General features: G+C 38.4%; 1 protein-coding gene across 1 annotated transcript in view; it reads left to right on the forward strand.

Moving 5' to 3' along the window:
- LOC122805770 (sodium-coupled monocarboxylate transporter 1-like) overlaps positions 1–27,171 on the forward strand; it is a 515,621-nt gene that overhangs the window by 160,829 nt on the left and 327,621 nt on the right. The window contains exon 4 of the mRNA XM_044076038.1: positions 24,220–24,287. Within this exon, the coding sequence (XP_043931973.1) occupies positions 24,220–24,287 (68 nt within the window). The remainder of the gene's footprint in view (positions 1–24,219; positions 24,288–27,171) is intronic.

The raw sequence follows: 27,171 nt of genomic DNA on the forward strand, positions 1-27,171 counted from the left end.
CCAAGGTAAGGAAAAACAGCTCTTGTACTTTACAAAAGAAACACCGAACCAGGCATGTCCAAGGGTCAGCTTCCAGTGATTTCTCTTGTCCACCTGGTGAATCTGGGCATACTGGGGCAATGCAGCAATTGGCTAATGTACACAGATAACCCTCTCCTCCTACCACCCAACACTATAACCTGCGAGAGATGCACTTACATAGCCAAACTGGAAGCAAAGCTCTCTCCAGCCAAGATTGTGCTAGACAGTCAAGAGGAGAAGGTTAACACCTGCATTACATCTCAAGCAGCACATAGCCCTTCAAAACTCACGCCACCAACATCCACACATAATAACACTAAACCCACTTATGCAGAGGCCCTTAAAATTAACCTGCCCAAGCAACATGGACCTCTGAAGCTGAAACGCAAGCAAACACCAATCACAAACAAAGTGACACATAGCTCAAAACACCAGTGTGCCATCAAACAATAGCCCCTAAGGCAAGACAATGTACCCAACACTTTAGTCATAGGTGACTCTAGTCAGGCACACTGACATCCCACTCACCAGGCTGAACAAGGAGAAAATTACTGTCGGCTGCCTGTCATGTACCAGGATCTGCCACATAATGCATGCACTCAAGTCACTTCACAACAAGTATAAATATGACTCTGTCATTGTCCATGTTGGAGTGAATGACTTGAGACATACCTCCCTGGACTACATGAAAAGAGACATGGAAGAGCTCTCGGATCATGTGGCCCAGGCAGGTATGACCCTAGCCCTGAGCAGTATCCTGCCTTCACCCAGAATGATACCACAGTATAAGGACAAAATGATTGACTTCAACAATTGGCTAAGTTTTTGGTGTCATTCAAAGGGGATTCAGTATCTGTCTACCTGGGATGACATGATGAACCAACCATGATGCTTTGCCAGAGATGGTCTGCACCTGTTGTCCCTGAGATTCAGGTTACTGGCTAAGGCTCTTGTCACCCCTATAGTGCCTTTTTTAGGCAAGGCTCAAAGGACAAAACTACCACCATAACAGATATAAGCATGAAAAATCTGAAGGTAATGCTAATCAATGATAGAAGTGTAAACCTCAAAATGCACTCTCTCGATGCACTCCTATAAATGGAGAACATCGATATTTGTGCAGTAACTAAGACCTGGTTCAAGGCTCCAGAGAGCACCCCTGTAATACCAGGCTTCAACTCTTACCATACTTTTCGGCCAGCAAACCAGACCGAAGCACTAAAGGCGAAGGAGTGTCCATATTCACCAAGGATATTCCCACCTGCAGGCTAGTTGCACAATACAATGCATCTGAAATTCTACAGGTGCAACTAACACTAGGTAAGACTGCAATCCAAATTGTAGCTTGCTACAGATCCCCCACCATGCCCCAAGATTCTCACTACACCTTTCTAAATATACTAGATAATATTAAGATACAACCAAACACCCTAATACTGGGTGATTTCAACTACCTGCCATTAACTGGGAAAACTACTCGGGTACCAACACCTTTGCTCAATGGTTCTTGGGATTCATAAATTCTTACGCCCTGGACCAACTAATCCATAGTCCCACCAGGGGCTCAAATATCCTAGACCTGGTCAATACCAACATGGGAGATCGATGCTCCACACCAGTGGTCAACCCCTCATTGATCAGGTCTGACCATAAGCAAATCACCCTTGACATCCACATCCCACCCCCACCCTCCCAGCAGGGAAACCTCCAAAATAAACTTCTCCAAAGCCAACTTCATGCTACTCAAGCCAGAAGTGACAAACGTCATGACACCCATGCAGATGGGAACTGAAAGTTTGACCGCTGAATCCTACATTAAGGCACTGTACAAGCACATCCACTTGTGCATGAATCATGTCATTCCAAACAGAACCAAGATGGTCTCCTCCAAAAAAAAGAAATCCAGTCTGGTGGTCCCCTGCCTTAAACAAACTATAGAACAGAAGGAAGAAACTGTTGCAGAAAAGAGGAAAATCTCAGGATGCAAAAAACTCCCTTACTAGCCTCAGTAAGAAGCTGAGATCCCTCATAAAATCCTCCAAAGCTAGTTATGAAAATAAAATTGACAAAGATTCCAAGGACAACCACAAGGCATTCTATAGTTATGTCAAGAATCTAAATGGCAATGCTCAGATCTGCTCTGAGCTACAACAGAATGGCATTAAATATACTGATCTGAAGGATATTGCCAATATCCTGGCAGATTGATTCAGTGCCAACTTCACCCCCCTCTCACCCCCTAAAGGGCCCATCTCAATACCAAAAGATTACCAAATTCCAGACACACGGCCACACAGGTAAAAAACGCACTCTCCAAAGCTAAGAATACAGCATTCATGGGACCAGATGACATCCCAGGCTCTGTACTACATGAACTACAAAATTAATTGGCACCTTACCTAAGTGTCATGTTTAATCACAGCCACACCTCAGGCTTTGTGCCCATTGAGTGCTGCACAGCTACAGTTATCCCACTCCACAAGGGGGGATCCACCTTGGATCCCAGGAACTATTGTCCCATCAGTCTGACGAGCCTGATCTGCAAAGCCATGGAACGCATTATCATAGAACTTATAAACAAAGACATAGGCAGCCTTCAAATACTGGACCCCACCCAGTTTGGTTTCATAAAGGGCCGATCTTGTCTCCTCAACCTGACTAACTTCTTTGATTTAGTCTCCAGAGCCATGGACAAGGGTAAGGCTGTCCACACTGCCTATCTGGACCTCTTCAAGGCCGTCAACACCATCCCCCACTCTGGAATCATAGATAAACTTACCAAGCTAGGCATTAATCCCTACATCACTCGACAGATTGCCAACTGGCTTACTGATAGAACACACACTGTAAAAGTAGCTGACTCAAAATCCATCTCCAGACAAGTGACAAGTGGAGTATCTCAGGGTTCAGTCCTGAGACCGCTCTTGTTTGGCATCTACTTCTCTGAAGTACAGGCCAGCACTAAGGGACTCTGGCTAACAAAGTTCGCAGATGACTGCAAACTGGGAGCCATTACTGAATCCCCAAATGATGTGGATATTCTACAAAATAGCTTTACAGAAACAGATGCTTGATGCCAGAGCCATGGGCTCAAGCTCAATGCCAAGAAATGTATAGTTATCCCCTTTGAGAAAAAACATGTATCCATGAATTACCACATAAGTGGCAGCACACTAAACACCGAAAGGGTGATAAGGGACTTAGGGACACAAGTGGACAGTGGGCTCACCTTCTATAACCACACAGCCACAATAGTCAGAAAATCTTTCTGTGTGGCACACCTTATCACTAAGGGCTTTTCATCCAGAAAAAAGGGGTCATTGTCCCACTGTACTCATCCCTCATCAGACCCATTATAGAGTACAACGCACCACTTGGTATGTACCTCACAAGACATCTGCAAAAACTGGAAAGGCCACAGAAATACCTCACTAAAAGAATCACAGGCTTAAAGCAGATGCCCTATGCTGACCGTCTAAAAAAACTTTCAGCTATACTCTGTCGGATATCGCCTACTCAGAGGTGATCTCTGCTTAACATACAAGGCCATGTCAAACCCAGTGCTGTTGGATGTGCTGCACTTAAAGAAATCCCAATCCCTTAGAGTCACATGCTCCAGGGATCTAAACCTGGTCATCACAATAAACAAAACATGCTGGAGGGATAGGTTCCTAACCCAGAGACTCCCCATACTCTGGAATAGACTGCCCATACATGTCAAGCTGAGCGCCTCTTTGGCCCTCTTCAAAAGGAACCTTGACGATTGAATGGGAGATAGGAAATTCACCCTGGGGATTACATCAGTTGCCCTGCTAGACAGGAGACCAGGGAAGTACATATCCTGGCAAAAAATAGCCAGGGAATTGTTATGGCTAGGCTTGTATAGGGCCGATAGCCTAGTACCAACCTAATGAACCTATGAACCTATAAAAGGCATCCAATAGAGAAGCCAAAACAGGAGGAACAGCAGACGGTCTAGGAGACTCCATTTGAAGGAACACATAATATCTCCTCTGAATGTCAGACACTTGGGAACAATCCCATTTAAAGAATTCTATCATCTTGGAAATGGTATCCCCAAAAGAAATCTCCTAAAAAGGAGATTCAGGACTATCAGACTCCTCTTCCTCAGAGCCATAATCCAAAGGGGATAGAATCTGGATAGAATAGGCCAGGGGTTCCTCATCAGAATCATCTTCTTCCTCAGAGAAATCCTGTTCCTTAGATCTCTTGAGAGGGGAAAATGACCAAGAAGGAACCAGAACACAGACCCACTGAGGAGGCTTCAAGGCCATAAGAGCATTGAACAAACCCTGTGTAAAATTCTGCCATTCACTTTGAGGGTCCTTAGGAGCAGAAGAAATATGTTTTGTCTTTTGCTTCTGTTTTAAAGGGATGTCCACCTTATGAAATGTGGAAGACTCCAATGCTGGTCAACACTCAATAATCGTAGCTGGGACTTCCTCCCTAACCAGTTTCTGAGGAACCTCCCTTGGCCCTTCAGTGATAATCAGCCTCAGTTCCCTCTGAGCATCCAAAGCAGACATCTTCAAGGCATCTGAGGACATGCGAGAAGCCGGATCCATGCTGGCCTCCGAACCAGTCGTGGCAGAGGAATTCAGCCCAGGAACCAGGTGATCCTCAGGACTTTCACTTGCCTCAAGAGAAACATCCAATGGAGGAGGCACAGCTGAAGAATATGATCTGACTTTTTTGGCCTTCTTCGAAGACGGTTGACCCTCAGGCCAGGAAGTACCTTCCACAGAGTCTTTTGCTAAAAGCTTTATATGCTAGTTTTCAAGATAAATGGAGAGGGATGAAAGACGACTATGCAAGGTCTTTGGAACAAAAGCCTGACAAATAGTACAAGCACCAAAACAAAACAAGCACTTCTTGTGATGGTCTTTATAGGGAATCTGTCTCCCACACTGGCATTTACCCTTTCTGGATGACATAAAACCCCACAACAAAACAACTGCTAAAAGCAAAAAACCCCAATGGGACACTTATCTGAACAGCTAGGTAAACCAGCAATGACTCAAGTGATCAGACCGGCAATCAAAGATGGTGTTTGGACTGGTGGCAAAGAAGTCCTTTATGCCCTATGCCTTGTGCGGGGAGCATATGTGTGATGTACGGTGTATCATTAACAATCTAAAGGCTTTGGTATAGTGGCTGGACGTTGGGCCTCCCTTTGCAGGGGATCCCTCGTTAAGAATACTGCAACAGTAAAATGGAAGGACATCATGGAATACAGGAGATGGGGGTGAGTTTTGTTTTTCTCTAGTACTGTGTGATATTGGAGTTGGTATATTTTAGTTAGGTGGTATATGGGGGGATTGCAAAGATATGCACTCAACATACTATGAGAACCTGGATACCCCATGTTATTAATCATACAACTATAGTTTACTGGTATTGCATTTATTGTTTGAACCATTCATGACAGAAATGACGAAATGTGTTGTGGCTACATCACACACGCACACACGCACACACACACACACACACACACACATCAATATATAAACACCAAAATCTAGAATTCAAAGGGGAAAAAAGTGAAATTCATTTAGCCAAGAGACTTGAATGCTTAATTGATTTCTATTGTGAACAACTGTTTTCACTGCTACACACAATTTCATCAGTGTTAATAAAACAAATGTCCCATGATATTGCATGCATAATTCTTCCCATATGATCAGACCATATAATGACACCTTAAAGGCCAGAATTCCAACCAGTAAGCATCTTTTTTAAAACATGTACTCATTGAATATTCATGCATGTGTAGCTAACCCTGGTGCAAATAATGCATCAGTCAGAATTACCTGTCTATTTTCCTTACTACTTAAACACACCACTTAAAATATAAATTAGTCTAGTAGGTATGACATAATAAATGCCAGCAAAAGTAAGCATAGTATTAGAATCTGAAAGAGAATGTTTATATACTGTCAATGTCTCCAATATTCAGTCTCACACTGTATAGGCCCCTGCCTGTTATACTGTGCCTGCTTGCCAGACAGGCCCACATTTTTTTTTCTCTCACTCCCTCCATCTCTCTCTCTCTCTCTTTCTGATCCTCCCTTTTATAAAAAGGGGGTGTGGCTTTTTCCACCAAGGACAGGTGTGGCTGCTCCTTCCAGACTAACCCAAGACTGCAAAATGAAAAAAGCTGCACCAAGCTAACACACAGTAAACATTTATTCAAACAAACATGAAGTGGTAAGCGCTTTCACAACTACTGTTGCTTCATCAGACATAACCTGAAAATAGCAAAATGCTTATATAGGTACAATCAAAGAGCCAATATACCTATTAATTTGAATTGGCCAATAGTGTCATGTCACATAGTACCAACAATAGAATAACAATTAAATAAAAATTAAATAAAAAAACTAAAATTGTTAATAGGCATTACCATTATAATTTGCTCAAATGCATAAATTAAACATGTATATACACACACACACACACACACATATATATATATATATATATATATATATGTATAAAAAATAAATAAAAATATGTATAATATATGCATAAAAATAGATAAAACCTGTTAAAAAAAGGTTAAAAAGTTTTTAAAAAAGCAGAATTAATGTTTAAGTCGTCTAACCTTTAAAAAAGGAATTAAAGAGGTAGTGCCATTGAACATGAACAAAAATGGATTCTTAAACTTAATGCTGAGAAATATCCTGGCCTAAATGGCACTATCTCTTTAATTCCTTTTTAAAGGCTAGACGACTTAAACATTAATTCTTCTATTTTAAAACCTTTTTAACCTTTTTTAACAGGTTTTTATCTATTTTTATGCATATATTATACACATTTGATATATTTTATATATATATATATATATATATATATATATATATATATATATATACATGTTTAATTTATGCATTTGAGCAAGTTATAATGGTAATGCCTATTCACAATTTGTTTAGTTTTTTATTTAATTTTTATTTAATTGTTATTCTATTGTTGGTACTATGTGACATGACACTATTGGCCAATTCAAATTAATAGTTTTTTTGGCTCTTTGATTGTACCTATATAAGCATTTTGCTATTTTCAAGTTATGTCTGATGAAGCAACAGTAGTTGTGAAAGCGCTTACCACTTCATGTTTTTTGAATAAACGTTTACTGTGTGTTAGCTTGGTGCAGCTTTTTTCATTTTGTTAATACTTTTTCTGCACCTTGGTTTTACCCTTAGCCGTTTCTGTGCTCTTTATATTTCATTTTTATTTGGTGAAGGGGCACACATTATTTATGGAGGATAATTCTACTGAGCAGTCCTTGAGTGGACAACATCATCGTTTCTTAAGAATTTTAGATGTTCCACTGAACCCTTTACTGAGTACAGATATTCGTGCTTGTACAGATGAAGTTTTTTCTGCTCAACAGCGTTTACCAGAATTTTTTCAACTTTATAGAAATCTAGAGAATTTGATGTACAAATATAAAAGATTGCAGTGGCAGCGGCTGCATCTACAAGCTTCTCTGGAAGCCAAGATTATTCCACGCGGTTTAAGGATACTAAACATGCCTACATATGGAGATACCTATCCTGCATTACTTTGTAAGTGGCAAGAGCTTAATTTACAATTTAGCTCTAGATACATGGAACTTTTACTTGAGTTTTTTTTTCACCTAAAGAGGCTGATTTTAAGTCTGAGATTATTGCACTTGAGACAAAGATTACTGACAGTTTCTCTTGTGATATTACCCTAAATAAAATGGATCAACTACAGGACAGCATTGTTTCTTATGAAAAGAAACTTCAAAGTGTTAAACTATCTAAGGTTAACAGAGATAAAGCAGATTTTGCAAAAAATAATGTTTTTTCATGGCCCAGAGATGTGGTTACTAGATCAAATCAAGAGAATGGAACTTTTAAAGCAAATTCTATCAACGTCACCTCACAGGAACGTATGCTTCATTCCTCCAATGTTTCCAGCTCCACTTCCGGTCCTTCGGATGAGAGGATTGCTGTGGCACTTGAATCTATGAGCGCCGAAACTGGAGACCCAATTGCCCATGTTTCTCCTGCTTCATCTACTTCGGGCAATCTAACAACTCTTGTACCAATTAGCATAAATCTGGTAATTCGATGAGACCCACCAGTGCGTCGAAATTTGAATCAGTAATGCTGCACACTTCTAGCGTCCCCTCAGGATCTATTGTACGAGCTCAGGGATCAGCAGATGATACCAGTGTTTTTTTAGACAGAACCAAGAAAGGCGATTATACACTGAAGGCAGCACTACCGTACAGAACATGCTTAAGAAGCATCTCACAAAACAGAAGGATGCCCAAGAACCATTCTATGGAGGGAACTGTGCAACAGCCCAAAAGGAGACGAATATAGTCTCAGTTTCGGTAATTAACATTTCATCTTTTAGTTTGAATGCTGAACAGCTTAGTCTTTTACATAAGGGCCTGTCTTTCATCCCTGCCAGAAAAGCTGATATTGCAGAGATGTTAAAAGATTTAAGACTATTGGGTAGGAGTCTTTCACTTAAATATTTATTTCCTGCGGATTCAGCAGGTTTATGTAATAAGAATTACACTTATAAGCAACCAAGTACTTTTGTTCCAGCAACGTCTGCAGGAATACAAAGGTTTATTGACTCTTGTGAAACTGCTTTTAGGGATGTGAATGTATTTTCTACCAATAGTTATTCTTTTTGCAATTTGACAACAGATGAATATAGAGCTTTACAAGATTTAAAAACTTACACTCGATTATCAAACAAGCAGATAAAGTGGTGGTATAGTTTTATTAGACAAGGATCTGTGTATTAGACAAATGGAGAAACTTTTATTTAATACACACACATACCGATGTATTTCTAAGCCTGCAGTGAATGCAATTGTTGACAAAGTGTCTTTTCTGATTTTTGATTTATTAATCACTGATTTGATTGATGATTCTCTGTTTAAGTATTTCAATGTTTATAAACCAGTTGTTCCCAGGGTTTATGGCTTGCCCAAGGTCCATAAAGATTTGTGTGTTCCACCTATGAGACCCATTGTTTCAGGCACTGGTTGGTGCACTGAACCTCTCTCCATTTATGTTGAAGGAATTCTACATGGTTTCTTGGAAGGCTGCCATAACATTTTAAGAGATACTAAGATGTTTTTGGAATGCTTACAGGATAGGATTGATAGTATGGATAGTAATGTAGATTTTGTCTTTGTCACAATGGATATAGAATCTTTATTCACAAGTATTCCCAACTCATGGGGCATAGACAGAGTCAGAGAATTTTTTACTGCTAATATATGTTATACTAACACTAAGATCCAATTGATTTGTAGTTTATTGGAAATTATACTAGAGAATAACAGTGTCATGTTTCAGAATAATTTTTTTCTGCAGAAAGTTGGCGTGGCTATGGGCACTGCTTGTGCCAATAGCTATGCCAACCTAGCCCTGGTTTGTTGGGAGGGACAGAACATTTTATCTGGTAACAACCCTTTTCTTGGACAAGTGCTTTGGTATGTTTGTTTTGTAGATGATGTTTTTATGCTGTGAAAAGGATGTGGCTCTGATATTATGAATCTTACCAGTATTCTGATTGTAGAACTACTGATGTTGTTTATTTTTGCTTCTGTCAGCAATGTCCTGCATTTTATGTAGGCAAAACTAATGGGATGCTGAAAGATAGAATACTAGAGCATATTAGAGATTAATAATCGTGAGGAATCTAATGCGCTAGCTAACCATGTAATTTGCACTGATAATTCTCACACTTTTAGGTTCGTTGTTATACAACATATACCTAAGAACTTAAGAGGAGGAGATATAGAAAATGTTACAGAGGGGCATGAACAAAAATGGATTCTTAAACTTAATGCTGAGAAATATCCTGGCCTAAATGGCACTACCTCTTTAATTCCTTTTTTAAAGGCTAGACGACTTAAACATTAATTCTTCTTTTTTAAAACCTTTTTAACCTTTTTTAACATGTTTTATCTATTTTTATGCATATATTATACACATTTTTATATATTTCACACACACACATATATATATATATATATATATATATATATATATATACATGTTTAATTTATGCATTTGAGTAAGTTATAATGGTAATGCCTATTCACAATTTGTTTAGTTTTTTATTTAATTTTTATTTAATTGTTATTCTATTGTTGGTACTATGTGACATGACACTATTGGCCAATTCAAATTAATAGGTTTATTGGCTCTTTGACTGTACCTATATAAGCATTTTGCTATTTTCAAGTTATGTCTGATGAAGCAACAGTAGTTGTGAAAGTGCTTACCACTTCGTGTTTGTTTGAATAAACGTTTACTGTGTGTTAGCTTGGTGCAGCTTTTTTTGTTTTGTTAATACTTTTTCTGCACCTTGGTTTTACCCTTAGCCGTTTCTGTGCTCTTTATAACCCAAGACTGCAGCTTCTCACACCCCACAACAGTTGCTAGGAGACACTATACCACGTAACCCCCTCCAGCTCACAGCTATAATAATGAGCATTATTGCCCAGCCCAATCTCACCTTGTCTGACCCACAATTTTATTGGTAAATTTAGAATTCCAGATTAAGAACCACATAACAACATGTCCATCTTGGGAACAGACATGGCACCACAGTTGCCAAATGATATGCACTATTCATAGTGGCAAGAATTTATCAATTTGATTGTTCATTCAAATTCACTTTGCTTTTCTCTTGGTACTGGGAAGAACGCTGGCTTAATGCATTCTGTTTTCTGAGCTTCAGTTTTTCTGCGGTGTTCTATAGTTTCTACTCTTGCTGACTCATGATTGGACTCATTTTCTACAGCTGTCACTTTGAGCTGATATACTGGTGTTTAATGAATTTTGTATTTCTATCTGTATCTCAGTATGGTTCTCTTAGTTCCTTATAGACTACACCCACTGGCCTACTCAGTATAGCCTTGATCTCATTATGGGTAAATAGAGGTACATAATGATTATGCATATTTTAGTTAAGATGGCATGTTTTAACAGCAGTTTTGAGTTTTGTGTCTCTAATTCACTGTATTCACTATACTTCAAACTAATCACAACACTCTGCTTTATCATTTCTGCTATACTGGACCAGATTTTCCCACTTAGCGGACATATGTACGGCCATGTTTTCTATGACCTCCAGTTCCATGAACTGTGACTCAGTCAATGTCCTTACCCTGAACTTTAATCTACTGAGAGACTTTCCTTTTTTGTATGAAGTTAGGCACATACTGGTTGTCCATTTTACCAGTTAACATTCTCTCTTCTTCCTATATACCACATGTACAAGGTCCTTATTGTTTTCAGATTTTTGTTCCAATTTTGGGATACATTGATTGCGTTATTAAGAAATTGATATCTGCTCCTATGTGTTGCTTGACAGATAGTCTGTTTGAGGTTCCCACTGACCAGTGTCATCTGATTACTTCCCATTTATATTTTTAGACTTCTTTTAGTTGTAAACAAGACAAATCTACTTCATTACTTCATTGTTATGAGCATCAGTCTGTATACAGTTGTCAGCCCTGTTTCAGGGGTCTTGAAGTTGTTCTTTTAGTGACTAATTCTTAGCTTGTTTGTTCTACTTATTTTTTTAGGTCAAGCAGGGACCTGTAAACCTTGTTGCTCCAGCCACAGGTTTCCTTTTGTAAACATCCAATGTCAGTTTGCATTTGTGACTTACTTTTCTTTCGTCTCAAGTTCCAATTCCAAGTCACTTTGTTCTTTTTGTTTCTGATTTTGACATCTCTTGACAACACTTTCAGGCTTACATTGATATTTGACTGCCCCCACTTGTACGGAAATTTTATAGACCCTACTGGACACATCAGGCTTCTCTTTATTCTACTTTGCCAAGTCTCTTAATACAGTAAAAATTTCCGTCACTTTACTTTCAGGTTCAGAAAGTATCTGTTTCTACAAAATAGTAAGCTCTTCCTACTTAAAGAAAACACCTTGTAGCTGTTTTAAAATTTTTATACTCAATATTTTTTTAATTTCATCTTCCAAAATTATATAGCGTTGTGAGTTACATTTACTTTATATTGTTTTTGGCTAGCCCTTTGTTGCACCAACATATTTCCTGTAACAAGCAACAATGCCTTTTCTACAAGTTCTTATTTCTTAACAATACTCGGGTTCTGCCCTTCAGCACCATTTATTCCATTTCACTTAAAAGCAGAGCCAGAATCACTGCTTCCAGCGAAGAGCTCACTTTCCATATTTACAATACTGGACTACAAATCATTTATTTAATCCTTCCTGTCAGACACTCTCTGGCACATATTTACTCCTTCCTGTTAGTGAACTTTGGCACATACTTACTACTTCCTGTCAGAGACCCCCTGGACATACTTACCACTTCCTGTCGGAGACCCTCTGGCACATACTTACTCCTTCCTGTCAGACACCCTCTGGCACATACTTACTCCTTCCTGTCAGACACCCTCTGGCATATACTTACTCCCATACTTACTCCTTCCTGTCAGTGAACTCTGGCACAAGGTACTGTCCTTCTGCTGCGCAGGACATAGCTGGCCGACATCACTTTCTCTGGTTAATTCATACTGCTGTTCCTCACCAGGACTTAGTTGTTCTTCTATAATAGCAGCACAAGTGCTGTTTTGCACATGACATCATTTGCTTTTTATTTTCAGTATAGGCAACTCACAACTGGTTTATCAGGTTTCACACAATTTTCCTTCTTTGGCTATTCACAGTTGAACCCCTTTTACTTTCCGAGGATTTATTTTCAAAATCAACACTTATTTTTGCCTTACTCAGCAACTAACACTCATCTTTCAACTTCCTGTCAGAGGACTTAACATTTTAGAATCAATGCATTTTCTTGTGTTTCTCAGCAATGACACCCCCCTTCCTGTCAGAGGGGTTACCCTTTTAGAATCAACACTGCTTTATTGCTCTACTCATCATTAGACCCCCTTTTGGCTTCACGTAAAAACATCAGCTTATATTAACTTTAGTTTCACAAAATGGACACAATGTTTTGATAAAGTCATTTTGTCACATATAGCTTTTGTCACGTCTCTTAGCACCCTTTAACTCCCACAAAGGCTCACTTTTATTGCTAGTGTAAGCCTCCATATGGGCACAGGGTAAATACTGTTGTGGACTGGACACTCTGAATTGGCCATACGTGTGTGTTCATAGCAGTGTGTGGTGTGAGAACTACTGTGGCAGGACTAGCCACCTAGCAGTGTTAACCTTGGCTCTACTCATGATTGTCACTGTTGAAATGACACCCCATCCCCATGTGCAAAAGTGGGAAAAAGGTTTATGGATTGATTGCAACTTGCTTTTAAGTCCACAGTTTACAGCAGTTTCTATCAAAGTGGCATACTTTCAGAATCAATACAGTTCTCTTCAGAAAGGAAAGGCAAACAGCCAGTTTTGCTTACTTTAAACACAGAACAATTCACAAATGCAAAGAAATATCTGATTCATTGTTACTACATACCATACTCTGAATTTGTTTGAACAGTTTAAAATTTCATTCTGTACACTACAGAGTTATCAGCCTTACATTCTAATTTTCTTTTTCAACATGAAAGTCTCCACTCATGGACTACTTCTTTATATATATATATATATATATATATATATATATATATATATATATATATATAATTTCTTTATATGCTACAAGCTTGCCCACTACTTCATAGAGCAACCAACAAAATGCAGATATACTACTGGGTTTATTTTGTGCAGCAATGCCCTTGAAGTGTTTCACAAATACCATACAATTAATTTCAGTGGCACCTTTTACATATTGCTTAGACTTTACAGGTAAAGCATGCAGTATAGTGTAACACTTTTTCCCTAAATATACCCATGTATATACACTCTACAAATGTCTGACTTATTTTCTCAGGAAAGCCAGAAAAATAATTCTCAGCATAGCAGTGAATATAGACTTTGGATTGCCACAACATTTTTCAAGACTGTGCAATCTTCTCAATTGTTCATGATTTAAAGTGGTATCCCTGATTTTGGTTCAAGCTTATCTTCCTAATCCCTGCTAAAACTGGTAATTTTGGGAGAAAAAGAGATGGATTGTATTTAATAATTGACAATAATTACAGTTGCAGACTTCCTTTGTTTCAGGAAATGCATAGTAATTAACATTCTCTTATTCTGTCAGCTGGTATTTAAAAGTGACCCTGATTGTCCTGGATTATTTCTGGATTTGTCCCTGCTTCTGGAGGATTTATTGGGATAAGCGCCTTCATCTTTGCAAACTTCTTCAGATCCAGTTATAAGAGGTGGATGTGAAGAAGTATACAAAGACAAAAGCATTTATCCCACTAAAACCTATAAAAGGGATGATGAGTAGTCAGTCTCTCTTTTGAAGTGGGAGGATTTTGAACTGGCTTCCTTTAGAAATAAAATAATTTAATTGAAGGGATTGTTCTAAATACTTCGACTTTCAAAAATTTTGTGTTGGAATTTTGGATCGTTCTGATGCATACTCCCTGTATACAGCCAGGCAGAATTGAAGTTACTAGAGTCCTCACCCACAGTGACCTTTGACTGTCTGATGTAGGAGACTGAAAGCTATGCCTCTATATCAGTAAATGCTTCACTTTTTAAGCAAATTATTCTCCACACTTTGCATTACCTAGGACAATTTCCACAAGTTTTCCACAAGTCACAGTTAATTTGACAGCACAATGCTTTATAGTCGATACAGGTTTGCAATTTTACTTGCCTCAGTAATTCCACTGCAGAAGCAGCTCTGGTATAATGAACTCTGTCCTCTCCTGTAATTGTATTTTTTTTTCCACAGCAAAAACATACAGTTAAAGGATTTGAAAGCCATTAGCGAGATATTCTAGTACCAATATTGTCCTGCAATCTTGCGCTCTGCCCCTTAATTTAAGTTGAGCTGCAAAAGAAAAAAAAAGTCCATTCCAGATCTAGCATTCCTAACTTAAGGAGCAAGCCAGCTAGGTCCATTCTTCATAAGCAGGCATACTCCTAGAGGAGAAAAAGAAAGGTTCTGTTCTCTGATTTAATCACTCATAACTCAAGGAGGAAGCCAGGTCCATTCTTTCCACTACAAACAAAGCTGTTCATAAACTGTGGCAACCTACTTGCTACATTTTCAAGAAACAGTTTGCTATACATTATGTCATGCATGGTGCACTGAAGTGCTTCAGTTAGACCTAAAAAAGCAATTTAATTTTAAAGTGTAGCAAAGAGCTGTTCCAGTTTATGCAACACAGTGAGCACTAAAGCATTGCTTCAGATCAGACCAAAAGTGCCCTATCAGCATTAAGGAATGTCAGTAATGCACTGAAGACCTGATTACATGCCCTAACACTTTGCACCCAGGGTGTCTGTCCCCTTCACCCCACCATAGCTATGCTTTTGATAATAAGGATTAGACTAGTAAGAGTTTGGGTACTTACCATTTAGAGCAAGTATGTTGTGAGCTGCTATCATGCGAGGACTTGTGGTAGGCCCATATGTTACAGTATGTCTGGTATGTGGCATTGTATGTGGTATGGTATGTAAGCCTTTCCAATTAAATAAGACTACATGAAGTTGTGCAGTTAGTACATTATTTAACCACAGCATATCATGTAATGGTTTTAAGAAGTCTGCGCTTCACATAACTGATTTTGAAAGTGAAATTATCAAGAGTGTGGGCAGAGAGTTAGAGCAGGACAACAGGGAATTCTATTGGCAGGATGACTCGGTTGAGCTACTCCATGTCCAGCTGACCATAGACAAAATCTGCCACCATATCATCACTAGCTACAGGTCCCCAACTATGAACCATGAAAATCACTCTGCATACCTAAAGTTTACCATTCAGCCCCACACACTACTCATGGGCAAGAACAAGGTGAGAAATGCGTGTTTCTTTTTGATTCCTGACACGTGGCTGCATGATGAGATAAATGATGCAGTAAACGTAGAGAATGTTACGCTATTTCATGCAGACAGAAAACATACACTGTGCGGGAAGGCCAGGGGAGGTTGCGTCTGCATCTATATTAACAAAAGATGGTGCAGCAACTGTGAAATCATACTGTCACACTGCTGTGAGAATTTAGAGTCCGTGTCCATTAAATGTAGACCATTTTACTTGCCCAAGGAGCTGAATGGGGTCAGTGTAACAGTGGTGTATATCCCACCTCGTGCTAATACCACTGAGGCTCTAAATAAACTATGCAATCACATGGGTGAGCTGCAGCGCAAATATCCTGACTTTACATGTGGCAGCTGGTGACTTTAATAAAGCAGATCTGAAAGAAGTACTCTCACATCACCATCAGTATGTGGACATTCCTTCAAGGGATGATAATATCCTGGACAAGGTGTACATCACCATCAGTATGTGGACATTCCTACAAGGGATGATAATATCCTGGACAAGGTGTACATAAATTTAAAGAAAGCTTATAAGGCACTGTAACTTCCACAAATGGGAAACTCTGACCATTATACCATCTTGCTATTGCCAGCTTACAAACCTGCATTGGTTAGAGAGAACCCCACAAAGAAAGAAATCAGGGTATGGCCCGAGGGGCTATGGTGGCCCTTCAAGACTGCTTTCAAAGAACAAACTGGGATATGCTTAAGGAGGCAGCCACAGGGAATCAGCATCTCAACCCTGATGAATACACTGAGGTAGTGATTGCATACATTTCAAACTGTGTTGATGGGGTAATAAATACTAGGAGTATCACTATTAGAGCTAGCCAGAGGCCATGGCTCACCCCTAAGGTATATGAGCTTCTGAAGGATAGAAACACAGCTTACAGGGCTAAGGACAAAACATCCCTAAGTGTAGCAAGAGGTAATCTGAGGAGGGGTATAAAGGAGGCTAAGACGGAGTAAGGCAGAAAGGTACAAAGCCACTTTGAAGACATGAAGGATGCCTGGAGACTATGGCAAGGCATACAGGTGATCACTGACTATAAAATCAGGTCAGCACAGTGTGGGGACAGCATCGAATTCCTGCACAGTTTGAACAACTTCTTTGGTATATTTTAGGAAAAAACAACAGGTTGGCACTAAGGCTACCCACTGACGAGAAGGATACATTACTCAACCTCAGCACAGAGGAGGTAACAACAAGAGAACTAAGGAGAGTGAACCCCCAAAAAGGCTGTTGGCCCAGACCTCATACAAGGCAAGGTATTAAAAGGCTGTGCTGATCAACTATGCACAGTGCTCAAGTAAATATTTAACACCTCTCTTACCATGACAAAAGTACCCTCATGCTATAAGGAAACTAACATCATCTCACTACATAAGAAAACCACTCCCTCCAGCCGTAATGACTACAGACCAGTTGCTCTGACATCCACTGTTATGAAATGTTTTGAGTGGCTGATCAAAAAGCATGTTTCATCATGCCTACCTCCTGATTTTGACCCTCTGCATTTTGCGTACAGAGGTAACTGATCCATGGCTGATGCCATATCAGTAGCACTGCACATCTCCCTTGAGCATTTAGAAGGTAAAGACAACTATGTGAGGATGCTGTTCATAGACTTCAGCTCTGCATTTAATATGTTGGTACCAATGCAGCCGATAGAAAACTGGCACATTTAGGAATTAGTAACATCTCTCTAACTGGATCCTGGACTTCCTGACTGAGAGACCACAGAGGGTGAATTCAGGTAAGAACACATCAAAGTGCATCCAGATTAACACCAGAGTTCCACAGGGATGTGTTGTCACCCCACTGCTATTTACCATCCTAATCCACGACTGCTATGCTAAGCACTGGTACAACCATGTCATCAAGTTTGCTGATGACACCACAATCATGGGGCTCATTACAAAGGAGTAATAAAGGGCATACAGAGAGGAGGTGGCATCTCTGATCAGTTGGTGTGAGGGGAACAGCCCTGACCTGAATGTAATCAAGACCAACAAGATTATCATCGACTTCAGGAAAAGGAGGACAAACCGCCCAGTGCTCAGGATCAATGGTGAGAGTACGGACAGGGATAACAGTACAAAATTCCTGGGTGTGCACATATCAGAGGATCTCTTGTAGTCGGGAAACACCAGTCAACTGGTCAAGAAAGCACATCAATGCCTCCACTTTTTAAGAAGTCTAAAAAAAGCTAAGCTTCCTCTTCATATTCTCTCCACCTTCTATAGAGGTGCAATAGGGAGCATCTTCACCTGCAACTTCACAGTGTAGTTTGGAAGCTGCACAGTTACAGAAAGGAAGGCACTACAAAGAGTGGCAAGGGTTGCAGAGAAGGTAACAGGTTCCAGTCTTCCATCGGTGCAACATTTTTATTCTGCAAGAAGCATCCGAAAGGCCACCAAAATAATACAGGGCAACACACTTCCTGCACATGGACTGTTTAAGCATCGGGCAGGAGATATTGCAGCAGCCACTCCAGGACTACAAGATTCAGTAACAGTTTCTACCTTATAGTGATTACACTTCTGAACTCGAGCACTAGTCCCAGGGGTCTGGACACATAATAAGTCAACTTTTATTTATTTGTACAATATATACTCATGTAAGTGCAATATTTATTTATTATATCCATAGTCAGTATTATGTAACTCACGCACATGCAATATTTGGCAAATAACTTAGGCATTTCAATCTGTAGTGTGTTTTGTACTAGCTTAAATAGGGTAGTTAATTTAACTCAGGGGAGGGTATTCTTTTCATATATGAGTGTTGGTAAATGTCTCTGCTCTTTCTTGTTTGTATTGGAAGTAGCTTTGTATTGGTTAGTTATGTTTATTCCTCTACTTGTATGTGTTGTTTCACTTTTCTTTGTAGTCTCAAGAATTGAGCTGATGCACATTTGTTTAGGCTTCATGTGTGTAGTTCTAAATGACAATAAAGTTTACTTTGACTTTTATGGGTGATTTTAACTACCCCTCCACAAACTGGGAAACATAAATGACCACTAACATGCAGGCATAGAGATTCCTGGACTTTGTCAATGCAAATGCTATGGAATAGATGGTCTTCACTCTCACTAGGGGCTCAAATATCCTTGACATAGTGCTCACAAACATGGGGGAATGTTGCACCCCCCTCAGCGTAATGTCCTCACTGGTAAGATTGGATCATAAATCCTTTGAAATAAATGTAATGGTAGAACCTCCATGAAACCCTAAAACCCTAAAGAATTTTTCTAAGGAAAATTACTTTCTATTAAGTGATAGCATAAGTAATTTTAAAGCTGCCCCTAACCCCCAAAACATGGAGGCCTGCACAGGAATATAAATGAATGCCATATACAACCACTTAAACAACTGCATAGAAATGGCAGTACCTGACCAAATTAAACCCTGGTCTAGTCAGAAAAACAAGCCACCCTGGTGAACCTCTGGCATAAATAGACCATACAACAGAAGGAAGAATGTTCTATCTAGAAGTAAGTGTGAGGGTGCACAACAGAGAAAAAGAAATCCTTCATTAGTCTCAACAAGCAAATCAGAGAACTAGTAAAGTCTTCAAAGGCTAAATTTGAGACTAAAATAGCCTCCCAAGCAAAGGATAACCACAAAATATTTTTTAGTTATGTCAGAAATCTGAAGAGAAACACTCAACAATGTGCTGAGTTGACTGTAGATGGCGCTACCTATACTCAGCCAGAAGAAATAGCAAACCTGCTGGCTGATAAATTCAGCTCAAACTCACCCCCTCATCACCTCCAGTCACGCCCCATGAAATACCCCCTGTGACGTCCCACCACTGGACCAGTAATAAAGGAAACTCAATCCTCACCACTAGCACCAGTGAGTGACGTACATTGGGAGGATGAGAAGTACACATACAGTATTTCCAGATGCAGCTCTCTATATCAAGTGTAATTTTTCCTTAAGAGCACACAGGGACCACAGTCAAGTCAGTGACTGGTTTCTCCCTCTTTCTCCAGATCCCCTAAAAGATTCCCCACTGGCACAGTTATAGAGTTGAGATCTCAGCTGAGTGACCAAGCCAAGACCTCGAGCACTCTCCCCATCCAACCAGTGCTTCGTATCCCTGCCCAAGTAGCAGACACACACACTCTTTGAGTTTTGATTTACACATACAGACACACCTGGGAAAGGCTCGCACAGGTTTACTTACTATGCCCCCTTCTGCCCAGATATAAGGTAGTTATCACTGCCACCAGTCACTCTTTATCAGCTACTTTAAGGCCCTTTACAAAGGGTGTCCAATCTTACTGTGTAATGTTACTATTAATACAAAGGTTAGTTTGACCAAGAGCAAGGTTATTAGGAGTGGTCTACACAGTGTCACCAAGTAAATACACAAGTACTCTCAGAACTTAAATTTCTCTACACAGATCAGCCACAATGAAAGGTTTAAATATATTTAATAATAAATAATAAAAGAACAAGGCAATGCTAAATATATATTTACAGTGGCATCAGAGTTCAAAATCACAGGAAATATTTAAAACAACATTGCAGGACAGTGTCAAATAAATAAAAAAAATCTAAGCTAAACTTTGCTATATTCCTGACTATATCTAAGAGAATTACTATACCCTAGTTAACATACTTAAGAAAAGCAAGGCAGATGTGGTAAATAGATCTTCTAGCTGATGTTGTCAGGTCAAAGACAGAATAAAGAATGCTGTCTCTCTCTCAGAGACTCATCAAATTGATATCTCAAATATTACTACTGGGATAGCTTGCAGAATGACATCATTTCATGTCATCTGACTTCTAGTCCCCAGGCCCAAAATAACCATTGATGGCAGCTGGTAGCATTTAGCATCTACCTGTAAAAATACATAGACAAGGGCTTTTCCTCATATCTTTGGCAAATGCAGGAAGTCATAAAACAATAAAACACTTCCACATCTCAAGCCTAGTAATTATTTTGCCTTAAAGGCAACAGAGATAACTCCCTAGTGCAGACATCCTGTCTCTTGCTGTCATAAAGTAATTTAATTTCAGCTATTTTTCTGACGTTTTGCTGGACTGAAGTTAACCTCCTGTATTCCAGTTTCCATTGTTAAAATATATACATTTAAACACTTACAATAGTTTGTGCACATTTCTGTTTTCTTCCAACAGGGCACACTCTGGATACATCCTTCAACTCAGTACTTTATAAAATACCTTTTTTTAACACACGTCTGTACAAACAAGTTTGATATACAAATGACATGCATTACTGCCTTAAATAACTGTATAGTAGAGTAGAAAAATAATGACTGGTAAACAGACCTGTCACTCAACTTGCCTAAATTATTTATAATTTTCTGATAGGGGTTATATGTCTTTTTTTTTCTATGGAGCTTTCCTCTACAGGTCCCCTTAATGAATGAGTCCTGTCCACCTGTGGCCAGGTCAGTTAAGAAAATGAAATAAATAAGCATCATGTATGCAAAACAGATTATTATGCAAGTAGTACCAATACTAAATAGATTACTATGCACTGCACTGAGTTTGCACACTACTGGCTCGTGTTATATTCCCAGTAATCAGAATCGTCTTGGCAACACTCCTGCAGCACTCCTCTTTATATGCTGAGACAACCCACTGCTACTATGACTGTATTCAAATTTGTCTGCAAATGTTACTGTATATTAAACATAACTTATTAAGCCATCTGTTTATATAATTATGGTATTTACTCATTACAGCTTTACTGCAAAGTTTATATCACTGCATTAATGTGTTATTCATAATATTTCATGTATCATATTTTATTATAATGTTCTTTTACACATTCACCCTAGGTCACAGCTGAAAAGAGCCCTCTGAACAGTTCACTTGCCCAGTTATCAAAATAAGCTAAAAAATTACATTTGCTTGCTGTTCTATTTCCCATTTAAGTGAACTTTTGGATGTTTTAATTAGTTTATGTACTCACTGCATGACAAAGGGATTAATTATATCTACAAGTATACCATGAGCTCTGATGTCTGTGCCACAGTGTTTAAAGTCAAAGCTAAATATGTAATGAGACATACCTGGCTTTGCACAAAGCATGAACAATTTTTAGTCTCTTGAAAACTAAAGCTCTCTGTTGAACACATTCCTTTTCAGAAAGCTCATATACAATCCTTAAGCATCTGTTGTTAGGAAAGTAAAAAACGTTTTTACATTTATGCATTTATGAAACATCTTTTCTGTGTCTGTGACCTGTACAATCTCCCCATCCCTTTGAGATGTTCCACCCCAAGATGACCTCTAATTGGTATAATTTAAAATTCCCAGCTTAGCGTTCCAGTAATGGTGCTTTCTTCACATTACCCTATTTAATTGTCCAGTCTTTTGCTGTATTGTCCTTGTTTTGTCAATATCTTAAAATCACCTGACCGCATTCATTTCTCCAAATTCAGCTTCCTGCTCAATGAAGCTGATACATTTTGCATCATTCATATTATTTTTAATTTATATATGTATATAGGCAAAGTGCTGTAGCGGGTAGTGTTGTTAGCTCACGGCAAGAGATTCTGCAGTTCGTTTCTCAACTGATATACCTTCTGTGTGGAGTCTGAATGCCCTATCTGTGTTTCTGTGGCTTTCCCCAGGCGGTCTGGATTCCTCTCACATTCCAAACACATGCAGTAGGTGTTTTAGATGCACTAAACTGACCATAGGTCTGCATGTGTATATGTGGCATGGAAGATCAACCACTGAAGAGCTAACTACCCTGAAGGGGGAATATTGGCAGTAGATGGTTGTCACTGTTAAAGTGACATCCCCAATCCCATATGCAAAAATGGGGAAAAAGGAGTTGTGCGTGGATATATATATATATATATATATATATATATATATATGTATAGTTCCCTTTTACAAGACTGAATCCCCACATATTTGAAATTTACAAGATGAAGCCAAAATTCTCAGATCCTGGAAGATAAAACTATAAAAAAACACCTGACACTGCACTGCCCCAGCAACTTATATATTCCAGATCTGAGACTGCAACCCAGTGGGAAAAGGACTAATACCATGATCTGTGCTGTGTCACAATCCCTCACAGTCCAGGTCTTTGCAAAAAGAAATACAGTATTGCTCCTTCTTACAAGTTCAGTCTTCCAGGATTTGAGTTTTTTAGTTTGATCTTGTGATTTTAGAGTATATATATATATATATATATATATATATATATATATATATATATATATATATACACATACATATAGATGTAATGCAGTTGATCAAACTACCAACTACACTGACATCCAGGATATCAACCTAGTTATATAAATTCAACAAAGGTTGACATGTTCTACCCGTGCTGTGGAGACTATCCTGGAGTGGAGTTAACCAATTTCTATGGGAGAGTGCAAGCCCTCTGCACTTCCCATACCCCCAACACCCCCTGCTAATTATATATACTAACTCTGAGATCACAATCCCTGGTGAAAGGGAATATTCCTCTACGCAAGGATTATCGATCTTGTACACCTCTCATTCATCTGTTTTCATTATCAGGATGTCGATGTACCCAGTAATTTGACCTACCACCCACAACCCAAATCAGACTTAAGCAGTGGTGTGTGCAATGCGTACTGTGATCTGTAGTGTGTAAGACTAGATAGGTAGGGGTTCTAATCTCACTCCAGCCCACTTGCTGTTTGTGTGTGTGTGTGTGTGTGTGTGTGTGTATGTGCATCTTCCTTCCAAATATCTATAGCTATAAAATTCTACTTAGTTATCCAATTTATACATGCTTTTCAGTTCGGCCAGTGCAATTTATGAAATATTTATTTAGTTTGTTTAGTGGAGTAGTACACTGATCACAATAGACCATTTGCAGTAGACACAGCCAGATGTGATGCATCAGAAAAGGTAATAAAAACGTGGAAATTTTTATTTTTTATTTTATAGTACTTGAATGGAATTTTTTATGTAATATTAATTATTCCATGTTGTAAATTAAATGGATTTAATTTTAAAACCAGTAAATGCTATTTCTGTTCATTTTATATACATGGACCATGTTTTTCAGACACAGTGAGTGCTTTTTCAATAATCTAAGAGTGATTCTAAGACCTATAGATCAAATGAAATGACAAATACTTAAAATTTAAATCTATGATTTGTCTGGTGTTCTACTGAAATTGAAACTCCTAAAATACAAGCAGTTCCATAATCTACCAGTTTTTCAAATTTTTTTTTACTGATTTTGATCTGCTGTGCTTTCAAGTGGTATTTTCTTTCTGTTTTTTAGTCACTGGACTGGATCTTTGGGGAGTTTTAGTAGCAACAGGTGTTGTCTGTACACTATACTGCACAGTGGTAAGTTTATTTGTTTATCATAAAAATGACAATCCAAAACTGTGAGATTTAGAATTTTAAAATAAAATTATTGGTTTGTTCTGAAGACATGAAAAGCACATAAAAGACACAACTAACTTTTATCTTTTGTATGACAGCTGTGTTTGCATTTTGTAAACTGGAACTTAATGAGTTATTTTGTTTAGGTGCAGTGAGCTGCATGTTCTTTTCCAGCAAATTAATTTAAAACTAGCAGCTGAAAATGGCTTTCAAAAATCAGAATTTATATGAGGATTGACCATTGACCATTCTGTTGCATATTTAAACTAATAATTTGTGATTCAGGAGAATCAGAGTATTAAGTAGGGAAGTGACAATCTGTGAATCCTACTGTAGTAAAAGGGATTGCTTTATGTAAAAAAGAAGCCTTTTCACTTCAAGATCAGAACAGAAAACAAAATGTTTTAATTCATTTAACAAGTAGCAATCTAAGAAATTACTGTTTTAAGTGGCAGGAAGGTATAATGTCAATGACTTCACCCTCCCCAAAAATATATGTTTGTTCCCATACACCTTTTTACATTAATCCTGTATTTTACTGTGGGGGAATGGGCAAATGTGACTGGTGCAGAATTCCACTTAGGTACAGCACACAACAGTATTAAGGTAGCTACTTCAGTTTGTATATAAACTCTCTAGATAAAAATGCATTCTATCTATTTATCTGTCACTTTGTTTAGGTAAGTGGGCTGGTCTTTGAGCACTATTCAGCAAAGTGGCAAGATAATCAGCAAAGATGTAACAGATAACAATCACTTAAATAGTAAAGATACAGTGGAATCTAAAAACATAGCCTAGAATGCAAGAAGAAAATGCAAATGATAAAATGCAAAAAGCAAAATAAACAGTACAGTTTAAATCGGGTCTATATCACTTTGTCGAATCACTAATGAGCGAATACCCATTAGTCAAACCTTTTTTAATCAAAGCCATTAATCATCGACCACCGTTTTAATCAGAATTTTAACTAGGGCAAACCAACAGTAGGCCAACCAAAAGACCATGAAAAAAATCATAAAAGTTAAAACCTACCCAGGTGGGGGGCTATGCCCCCCACACCCCACCTAACTAAATATACCAACTCTGACATCACACCGCAGTGGGGAAAGGGGCAAATTTCAGATGGCGGCCAACTGTTGGTTTGCCCTAGGAAAAATTTGCCATTCGATGATTAGCAGCTTTGATAAAAAAAGTTTCAACGAATAGGTATTCATTCATTAGTGATGCGACTAAGGGATGTAGACCTATTTAAACCATGACATATACATGAAGAATTAAAAAAATGAAAAAGAAAAAAGAAAAATATAAAATACCATTTACATTGTGAAATACATATAAGGAAATAAAGTAAAACACAAACAGCACAAAGCAAAACTATAGACGTAGTATACACACACACACACATATATATATATATATATATATATATATATATATATATATGGGTCCACTTTGTAATTTCAAAATACTGAAATCTTGAAATTCAGTATTTCGAACATACAAAGCCGCAGATTCACATTTTCAAAACCATCAGAAGCGCGAAATTCAAAATACGGAAGCACAGATATTTTGAATTTCTGCTTCCGTCGGTACGGTGTGTGGATGTTTGGGTTTAATTTTGGTAAGTTTTTGTGTGTAAGTATGTTGGTTAGGGGTTTAGTGTGTGTAAGTGTGTGTTGTGACTGTTATGTGTTTGTTTGAGTGACTGTAAAATGGGTGTGTTTGAGTTCCTTTTGTGTTTCTGTTTGTGCGATCTTGGAATTAGAATATATAAGTAGGGGGGTGTGTGCGGCACATCCCCCCACATGGGGGTTGCAGGATGGCTTGCTCCCCTGTTTATATGCAACTTAGATGAGTTTGTTTGGTTGTGGGGGGATTTGTGTGTATGTTTATGTGTGTACTGTATGTGTAGCGTACTTACGGGATTTTGAATTTCGCAGTTGTGTGTTTTCAAAGTTGTGAGTTGTGGTTGGGTTTTCAACTTTGTAGTTTTGAAATACTGAATTTCGAGATTTCAGTATTTTGAAATTATAAAGTGGACCCATATATATATATATATATATATATATATATATATATATATATAAAATGACTGAACTGAGACAGACAAGTACCTTTACTGAAATAGTATAAGCAATACTGTGTATTTGTACTCTCATATGACTTTTACAGTAATGGAAAGGACTGTCATGTTTATGGGGAGAGCAGAGAGGTGACAAGCAATATAGCCTCAAGTCTTTGCAGTAAAATATTAATTCTGTTGAAAGTAGTGAGTGATTTTCTGAGATACTTAGCCACTTCAAGACTTTATCTACTAGCTGCTCTGCGTGGCAATGGAAGAATAATTTTTTGATTAAGTACCCCTCTTAGGTACATGTGTTCTAGGGTACTGTGGCATGGGGTCCCATTTAAATGTTTAATAGGCAAGGCCTGCACAAGGATTAGTTGTTGTGAGGTGCCAAACACCATCACTCTGGTTTTAGGGTATTGATAGTGATTGTATTATTTGCAATCCAAGTAGATGTTTGACTGCAGGGTTTTATTTAAGATGGAAGATGATCTATTGCTTTAATAATCTTATTATTTTCAGCATACAAAAATGCACTCTCTATGGGAGTTCAGAGGGTAGATGATTTATAAATAGGGAAAAGAATTAAGGGCTTAAAATGGGTCAATGGGAAACACTTTCAGAGAAAGTGTTTGCTTGAATGTTGTTGCCATTGATTCTGCAAGCCCCTCTGGTCAGAGAATTACTGAACCATTAAACAACTTCAGCTGAAAAAGATGCAGGGATCTAAATTCTGAATCTCTGCATCATGATCAGTATTTCTGAAAGCCTGTTTTA

This window comes from Protopterus annectens, chromosome 7.part0 (genome assembly GCF_019279795.1).
Source record: "Protopterus annectens isolate FY-2018-M chromosome 7.part0, PAN1.0, whole genome shotgun sequence".
NCBI lineage: Eukaryota > Metazoa > Chordata > Ceratodontiformes > Protopteridae > Protopterus > Protopterus annectens.